Here is a 9,323-nt window from a genome sequence, read left to right as displayed (position 1 = left end):
TGTTATGGCTACAGGATTGATGCAGGACCCACATATTTTTCGTTGGGCCATTTGCAATTTTACATTACTTCCTGTGCTCTCTCTAAAAGTGAATTTATGCACTGGCTAAGCTGATGAATAATCCTCTCATGGTCACTAATTTTTAAGATACCTTTTCTATGATTTCTATGAGAGCAGATTTAATGTTTTCGTCATTAATCGTCACTAAACTTCTCAAGTCTCTGCTTCCCACAATGTAAATTAATTTACATAATGAAAATTACAACAACAAAAAATGTCTTAACTGCTTATGTCTCAAGTCTGGGCAGCATCGCTGCTAGAAATGTAAGGCCCTATTGAAGAATGTAATATTTGGCCCCTCACAATAATAATAATGCTGGTGCTGTTCTATGGGGGACCTTGCCAGAGCAGGTCCCTTGGAAATGTGAATCTGTAACCCCATAGTCACACAGTGCACAGTGTATTTGCTAGTGTTGTTTTTGTGTGGAATGGATCAAGGGTTGATGTTGTTGTTCTGGCTTGCCTTCTCTGCATCAATGCTATCCATTAATCATCCACCTCTCCAGTGATAGACGTTAGGTTTTAACGTTAACATTGGACTTTTATGCCAAAGTGTGCCTGGGCTTTCAACAGTTGCCAGAGCCGTCACATGATCAGAGAAGCATCTGTTACTGTAGATAGGCTACAGACGCTGGACTGACTCACTGTAATGTGTGGTATGTGGGTAAACACACACACACACACACACACACACACGCATGCTACGTACACTCATCAGCACATTTCCAGCCAGTGTAAAAACAATAAGGACTAGGGGGTCAACGTAGGGTCGTACTGTTAGTGTTAATCTCTGAGTTAGTTTCATCCATCCATCCACAAAAGCACCCCTCTACAATGGCCCCCTGCAGCATCTCTCACACACAGATATTTCCCAGATCTGCTGCAGACAGTTGCAATGCTCTTGGATAGACTGGTGAGTGCTCATAAAGCTAAAGAGCCATTTTTAACTGTACATTAAAATGATTTATGCATTGCATTCACTTGCACTTAATTTGAAACCTGTGAAAAAGCAAAGCACTTACATACGTTGTCTGGTCACAGAATGTAGCCTACTCAGTCTGAATACTTCATACTGAAAGTATTTTGAGGTCTGTCTAATATTTGGCCTGGGTTTGAACTCAATTCTTCGAATAGGTTAATGAATAATGAAGTCCATAGTTCATACATTTCCGCTACAGCCTAAATGTTAACTTTATGTTGGTGTTTATATAGGCTACTCCAACGTTTCTTTATAATCTCTAATCAACAGATTACCTGTGCACCGTTGTAGCTATGAAAAGTCATCCAAAATAACTATTTAGTCGCTGCTTTCTGCGATATAAAAGTGGCGTGACGCGACACTAGCCTACTTGTTTTGTTTTCTTTGTGTGACCTCTGTGAGAACCCGATACCAAACCGAATCTTTCCAACTTACGCAGTCACTTTGTGGAGTAGGCTACCACCACCAGTGAGTAGTAGCCTAGCCTAGTGATATTTTGATTCGGCTGTGGCTGTAATTAAACTTTTGAGAGTGGCGATTTTCTTAGGTTGCAACAGTAGGCTGGGCTAACTCTACGCGTGTTATTGGATTTTCAAAGTCATTTGTGTGTCTTGCAATAGTAAAACGCCGATAGCCTATACATTTTGATCGTTCGATGTTGCATTGGATGCATTAGGCTACTGTGTCAACCATGGTGAATCTGCGTTTTTTAAACATAATGTTCACGTCCGTCGAAGATCCAGCAAATGCCTTACTCTTGACAATAGGGCTAATGTAATCGAGTGTGAGGAATGTGTTTTTGTTGGTAATAAACCGTTTGCTTTTTAATGGACATGGTTCAGGTCAGGAGAGATAGTTTTCTTAGCCTTGCTGACTTTGATGATGTTGGCTGATAACAAGACAACTTGCTGGTCTGTTGTGTTTTCTGTTGTGAAGAGACGGAGCGCGTTGTGCAGAAATGTCTATGGTCTGTCTGACGGACTTCGAGGAGTATGCTAAGGGGCATCTCTCCAAGGCCACCTGGGACTACTATGCCGCCGGAGCAGACGAGTGCTGCACCCGGGATGACAACCTGTTGGCCTTTAAACGGTAAGCAAGACAAGACCCTGAGGCCACACTCCATCAACACCACACTCTCCATCTCAGGAAAGAGCTGACCCATTTTGAATATTAGGTACTAATATATTGTACTTAACATTCAGATATTTTGGTGCAAACATGATCCTCACAGTGTTCTGTTGTATCATAACATAAGACCCATTCTGTACATTATGTAATTATCATTAGGACACAATTAAATTAATCATAATGTTATTATTAAATATTAGCCTATTGATCTAAGAGTCACTGGCAAAAGACAATGACTCAAAAATGGTTTAAACAGCCCAAGGTCAGAACCCCTTAAAACAACTAAATGAGACCTAAAGGTTAAAATGGATGAATCATTAAGTCACTTTTCCCCTGACATTCCAACTACTTCCGTCTCCTTAGAATCCGCCTGCGGCCTCGGATCTTGCGGGACGTGTCGGTGAGTGACACGCGGACCACAGTGCTGGGCACGGAGATCAGCTTTCCCGTGGGGATCGCTCCAACCGCCTTCCATTGCCTGGCCTGGCACGAGGGGGAGATGGCAACAGCAAGGGGTCAGCAGATCTCCAGTGCCACTGGAAATCCCAGTCTCTCAAGTCATTGCTCCTGCCATATAGATTAGTTTAGATACTTTATTTATTCAAATGTAGGCATCCAGTGTTTTATATGACTTGTACAGAATGTAAATAGTACAGAATGTAAATCAGAATACCCAAACATTTATTTAATATTATACAATGCTTGATTTTTTGTTTTTGCTCATACATACAGTAAGGATTTTGTGTACATCATACATCATTATGCATTTAATCGTATGCCTATGCATAAGGATCTTTTTATGTTTTTTGTTAGTTACACAGGATTATGTAGTTTTACGCTGCAGTAGATTTTCTTACCACTAGATGGGAATGTAAGACTTATTGGAAATTTTACTTAGACGTTCATTATACTCCTAACAGTGTAAATAACTCTAACTTATGTCCTTCTCTTATTTAACTTTGACACGCTTTATTACTTTTCTTCACTCCAATATTTTGTCCCTTTGTACTTTTATTTACAGTATGTAAAGTACATTGAATTGTCACTAATAGATAGATAGATAGATACTTTATTGATCCCCAAGGGGAAATTCAAGGTCTCAGTAGCATACAGACATCACACATAGCATGCACTTACAGCAGTGTTTGAAATGTGCCAGACTGTAGTATAGAAAAACTTGCCTTGCCCTTTCTTTATCTCTCTCTCTCTCTCCCTCCTTCCCTCTCTCTCTCCATCAGCTACGGAGGCGGTGAACACATGCTACATCACCAGTACCTACTCAACCTGCTCGGTGGAGGAGATTGTGGCGGCGGCGCCCAACGGCTACCGCTGGTTCCAGCTGTACGTGTACCGCGACCGCAAGCTGTCCGAGCAGATCGTGCACCGCGTGGAGGCGCTGGGCTACAAGGCTCTGGTGCTCACTGTGGACGTGCCCTACACCGGGAAACGCCGCAACGACATCCGCAACCAGTTCAAGCTCCCGCCCCACCTCAAGGTGAAGAACTTTGATGGGGCCTTCCAGGTAAAGATGAAAAACACAACGGGCCCTATCATGACATTCTAAAGTGCATCGTCACTCGTCAAAAGTCTATTCAAATTTAGTAGGATGTCCAGTTCACATTGGGAGGGGTTTCGTTCTCAAAAGTGGAGCGCATGGCGTAACAAGGTGTTCCTAGGTCTTTTAATCAGTCATATGGGTGTGTTTGGGGCGTAACATCATTTTAAACCAATGAGAATGACATCTGTCATTCCCTTTAACGGCGCAATGCGCGATATGTCAAATAAATGCATCGGTATTTTGGCATTCAACGGCGCATTTGAAGGAGGCTGCTTGCGAGACCGTATGGAATAGTCATTCTTAAACCATGCTTTACTAAAACCTAGCATAGCCTTCACGCATTTGCACTCGTCTATTATTTGAACTCATTGGCAAAGTGAAACTAACTTCACCAAGGAGTCAGTCAACGACAAGACAGTTATATGCAGTTAATTTCACTATTGACTGACAATGGGTTACCATCGAAAACATAGGCTGGAAAAAGCAACACTTACCCTAATGTTGCTCAAATGACTGAATAAAACAACATTTATCCTGCAGAGGAGTTGCTTATATCTCGTGACAGTGCGTCTTCAGCTGTGCTCCATACGTGTCTCTCGCCTCTCCCCTAATCATTTTTAACCGTCATTACCAATTTGTAAATGATGGTGAATAACTACTCATCATGAGATGTACAGTATTTCGTAATATCTTTATTCTAATTATGTTTCCCATTGTAATCGTGCAATTTGTAATGCTTTGCATGGACGTGCGCTGGTGTGCGTTCATGAATGATAGAAGGATGGTGCGTGCACCTGCCAATATGACTGTTGACATGCGCTCTTAAAATAGCATATGAACAACTCGCCATTGACTTCTGACCAGGTTTAGGTGGTGTATGATAGCGATTTTTAGACAATGCGCCAGGTCCCTCCCTAGGTTGTTAATTGCCACACCCCTGGGCGCAATGCTTAAAAAATAAACGTGCAAAATAACGAATTCAACTTCGCGCCGGTGAATAACGAACTTTACGCCATGCGCTGGTGACCCAAAATATAGCCCAACATGTAAATTAACTTTAAAACCACCTAATGTTAGTAGTTTTTGTATTATAGCCTCATTTTAACTAGATATAAAACTCACAGAGATTAAGAATCTCTTTTGGAAGAGTGTCCAAGACAGACAGCAGTGCACGCGACACAATTACAAACAAAGACGTCCATGTAACACCAAAAAAACAGTAAAACAGCATTCATCAACATTCAAAACATCTACAACTGAAAATATTTGTTTCCAAGTAGAACAGACTTTAGGAGAATTTTCATTAGTAGGATGGGACTAAACATAAGCCATCCAGACAACGTCTTTTTCAGGAAAGACCTTGAATGTTTCAGGAAAGCCATGCCAAACTGCATATTACACATATTACAACAATATGACTTCATACTAGAGTCATGGTGCTAAAATGGCCTTCCTGCAGACCTGCCCTGTTACATCGGGTACACCATGGAACGAAACACATGATTAAGAAGACCCCAGACTGTTGAGCATCTGGACTCCTATATTTACATCCTGTTGTGAAAAGAAGGGATGACACAATATTCCCCTGATTACTGGCATCAGATTCAAAATGAACATATATTTTCCAAATAACAGTAAACCTTTCTGTTTCAACAATTGATATATGTATATGCATATGTAGCGTTCACATGTTTAGCAAATCATAGCATTCTGTTATTATTCATATTTTGCATAGTGTCCCAACGTTTTTGGAATTACTACTACTAATAATAATAATGATAATAATAATAAAACTTTTTTGTATTTGGTGTATTTTTTCAAAAGCATACATGAATTGCCTTGACCTTTAACATTTGATCTACACGTTGTCTTCTGTATTTGTCTCTATCTTGGGTGTGTGCTCTGTAAACCTGTCCCGTGTCAGTCTGAGGCTCTCTGTTGCCCCCTGCAGGTCAGCGCTGGCCCAGAGGAGTATGGCATCCCCGCCCACACGCTGGACCCGTCCATCAGCTGGAAGGAAGTGTACTGGCTGCAGTCGCTCACACGGTTGCCCATCATCATTAAGGGCATCCTTACCAAGGAGGACGCCGAGCTAGCTGTGGAGCACGGCGTCCAGGGAATCATCGTGTCCAATCACGGCGGGCGTCAGCTGGACGGAGGACCGGCTACTGTAAGAGACTAGCGAGTCAGGGATTATGTTTACATCACATTTATTTAGCTTGCACTTTTATCCAAACCGACTTCAAATGAGGACTAGCATTTAAGCTACATTGCAATGGGAGACCTCAGCATAACAGTAAATCCCACCACACTAACACAAAAGGACGAGAGTGTAGAGTAACCAGAGGATGACAGTGCAGGAATTTAAGGGCAGAGTTGAAGTACCAGCCACAGTTGTAATCAAAAGAAACAATAGTAGATGGTAAGTGCGGGTTAGGCTTTACTACAGTTACTTCACTGGAAGTGCATGGTTAGTGCAGGTTAGGCGTTATTACAGTTACTTCACTGGAAGTGCATGGTTAGTGCGGGTTAGGCGTTATTACAGTTACTTCACTGGAAGTGAGCTAGGGTTAGCGGTGATCAGACAGCAGGATTTTCAGTCAGCAATCCGCTGTAGCTAAGCAGGTGTAGCTTCACCCACTGCCTGGATGACAGACCTTAAGAAAAACATTGAATTGGATTTTATTGTAAAATAATTCAATAAAAAAATCCTTGACACCTCTGTTCAAACCCACATGGTTTATTATTGGTATATTGACATTCAGGGACCACATTAACAACACAGATGAAATCAAAATCCAAGTTCAAAGGATTCAATCTCCTCAAAATTCAATCTCAAAATTAGGCCAATTCAATCTCAAAATCAGGCCACAGGGAGGCAAAATTTTCTTAGTCATGCATAGAAGTGTACAGGGAGGGAAAACAGCTTAGTCATGCATAGTAGTGTACCAGGAATCAGACCAGCAGGGTGTCAAGGCTGGGACAGGACCACTCATCCCATCATTGAAGTTGAAACAACCCTATAAATCATGTCTCCTGTTCAAGGCCGTAAGGCCATTCTGTGTTAGTGTCTTCAGTTGTGTGTGTGTGTGTGTGTGTGTGTGAGTGAGAGAGAGATAGAGAGAGAGAGAATGTGTGCATGTAAGTGTGTGTCTGCCTGTGAGAGTGTGTGAGTGAGAGAGAATGTGTGCAAAAGAAAGAGTGTGTGTGTGTGTGTCTGGCCTTCACCGTGCTCTCTCTCCCCCTCTCTGTGTTTATCAGATAGACTGCCTGTCAGAGATAGTGGACACGGTGCAGGGGAGGATCGAGGTCTACATGGATGGTGGGATCCGCACAGGCAGCGACGTGCTCAAGGCCGTGGCTCTCGGAGCCAAGTGTGTGTTCATCGGACGGCCCGCTGTCTGGGGCCTGGCTTATAAGGTGTGTGTGTGTGTGTGTGTGTGTGTGTGTACGCACAGGTGGAGAGAAGTGTGTTATGAGTTTGAGACTAAATTTGCTCTAGCCCTGACCATTTGGCTATGTCTGTGTATGATGTGTGTGTGTCAATTGCATTTGTGTGTGTGTTGTGGTCAGGGGTTGGGTGTGCATGTGTGTTTTGTGTTACCGTGAGTAAGATGAGATGTGTGTATTTTTGTGCATGTGTGTGAAGGCCAGACCTCCTTTCTCATCTTCCTGTGGTCAAACTGCTGCCTCTTTAACTCAGACTAGCAGCCTTTTGCCTTTGCAACTATGCAGAATGAAACCAGACTGGAAATTTACAGTTAAGACTGCAGCTGTTGTCAGCATAGCATAGATATAACCGCAAATTCTTTTGGGCATTTCGCAAAACTTAAACCATAACACCATAAAGCTGTTAACGAAGAAGTTCTCAAAACACTGGCATTGTGGTTAAGTTTGTGGTATTCTATCACTGTGGCACTTTTGCATGACTGAGATGCCAGCTGTGCCTGCCTTCCTCTTGGAATTGAGTTAGCTAATCATGAGTGGTTTAAGCACCATTCCTCCATCAATCAGTATGCATCGGCATTTTTCTAATTCATACTTTTAAAGGAATGTAAAATGGCTTAAAATGAAACAAACAAAAATTGATAAATAAGAAAAGCCTCCCCAAGATCATAGACGGTAAAACAATTCAAGTCAGTAAACAAGATACTCAATTTTAGAGGCCCATCAAAAACATATGCTTCTCTGACCATGCAAAAATTTAATTATTTATATGTTGACAGTACTCTGTCTTTTGGTCTTCTGTCTCTGAAAAAAAGCACAATCTATGATTGTAGCCCCACAGCATTTTATTTTGTCCTCTTGTGTTCATACTTGTTTTGATTAGTTAGTTGGACTGTTTCCTTATTGATGCGTATTTGACTCTGTGGTGTGGTAGTAAGCTTTGAAGTGTTTCATCACTATGTGCAGGGTACTGTAGAGAGAGAGAAAGAGAGAGAGACTCTGTGGTGTGGCAGTAAGCTTTGAAGTGTTTCATCACTATTTATTCCTTCTGCTTTGTTCAGGGTGAGGAAGGAGTCCGCGAGGTGCTGCAGATCCTGAACGATGAGTTCCGCCTTTCCATGGCCCTGTCGGGTGAGTGCTGTTGACCCTGTGGTGATCTCTCATGACCTCTCATGAACTCCACAGCAAGGCCTGATTGACCCTTTCCTCGTCTCACTCTTTCTTGTACATTCCCTCCCCCTCAGGTTGCCGAAACGTTGCCGAGATCAACAGGAATCTGATTCAGTTCTCCAAACTTTGACCACCAAGCACTCTGGACTTAAACAGCGAGACTGGGTTAGACAGACCGTGTCAATGGTAGCGTTCACTGACCTAATGCTCTTAAAGGCTAAAGCCTTTCACCTATGCAAACGGATGGCTACAGATTAGCCAAGCATGACTTCAGCCTTAATTGATCGGTACTGAAATTATATCACCGGTGATGGTCAATCTCTGGGAATTACTGGCTGGATTTGCCATAGTTATTTTCACACCAGCTAATCAAACACACATCACCATCTTCTTCTTTGTGGTGTTTTTCTCTCTTTCTTTATCCTTTTTCTCTCCTCCTTTGGCACCAGAGGTTGTGACTGTGGGCTCTAATTTAAATGCTAAGCAAAGTGCAAAGTCTATCAACAAGTAAAGTGCTCGTGCATGAACTATAGCTGTCGTGTGGCAAGCTTTGAGCAAACTCATCAGTGTTTACGGTTCAGGTCTTGCTCATTGTGTTAAATTAGCAGATAGTTTTTTACCTAGTTATTAAACTAGCTTTGGTTAGACATAAGACTTTGCACTTTGCCTATCATTCAAATTAGGGCCGTGTGTGTGTGTGTGCGTGCGTGTGTGTGCGTGTGTGTGTGTGTGTGCGTGCATGACATGAGTGTGAGTGTTTATGGACTGGCAGAAAATGCAATGATTTTGTAAGAGCCTGGACATGGGGGGCACATTGAAACCAGGAGACAGAGATGCAACGCCTAAGAAACTCATTTTAGGCACCATTTTGATCCCCTGATAAGGGAACTACAAGAATCAATGAATCATGAGAACTTTCATCTGAGCTTGTGATAATTGCACATTGATGGTGAAAGAGCTGTTATATGGGAAAGACACCAG

The 9,323-nt window shown here is 42.3% G+C and overlaps 1 protein-coding gene across 3 annotated transcripts; it reads left to right on the top strand.

Moving 5' to 3' along the window:
- Positions 1-1,997: 1,997 nt before the first annotated feature.
- Positions 1,998-8,773, top strand: hao2 (hydroxyacid oxidase 2 (long chain)). Of its 3 annotated transcripts, none has more exons than XM_076262555.1 (7): positions 1,998-2,128; positions 2,531-2,682; positions 3,406-3,662; positions 5,656-5,895; positions 6,987-7,145; positions 8,234-8,303; positions 8,417-8,773. In XM_076262555.1, the coding sequence occupies exons 1-7, from the start codon at positions 1,998-2,000 to the stop codon at positions 8,470-8,472; spliced, it is 1,065 nt and encodes a 354-aa protein (XP_076118670.1). In that variant the 3' UTR covers positions 8,473-8,773. The 3 variants fall into 3 exon arrangements, with proteins under 3 accessions (XP_076118670.1, XP_076118669.1, XP_076118671.1); XM_076262554.1 differs by having other exon boundaries at positions 3,406-3,689; positions 5,677-5,895; XM_076262556.1 differs by lacking the exon at positions 5,656-5,895 and having other exon boundaries at positions 3,406-3,689.
- The last annotated feature ends 550 nt before the right edge of the window (positions 8,774-9,323 follow it).

Source organism: Alosa pseudoharengus, unplaced genomic scaffold (assembly GCF_046254945.1).
Source record: "Alosa pseudoharengus isolate Yale_2024_CS ecotype anadromous, Long Island Sound unplaced genomic scaffold, YU_APseudo_1.1 YU_APseudo_1.1_scf_3, whole genome shotgun sequence".
NCBI classification, from domain to species: Eukaryota; Metazoa; Chordata; class Actinopteri; order Clupeiformes; family Clupeidae; genus Alosa; species Alosa pseudoharengus.
The sequence above is the reverse complement of the archived record's forward strand: the minus strand, read 5'-3'. Positions and strand labels throughout refer to the sequence as shown.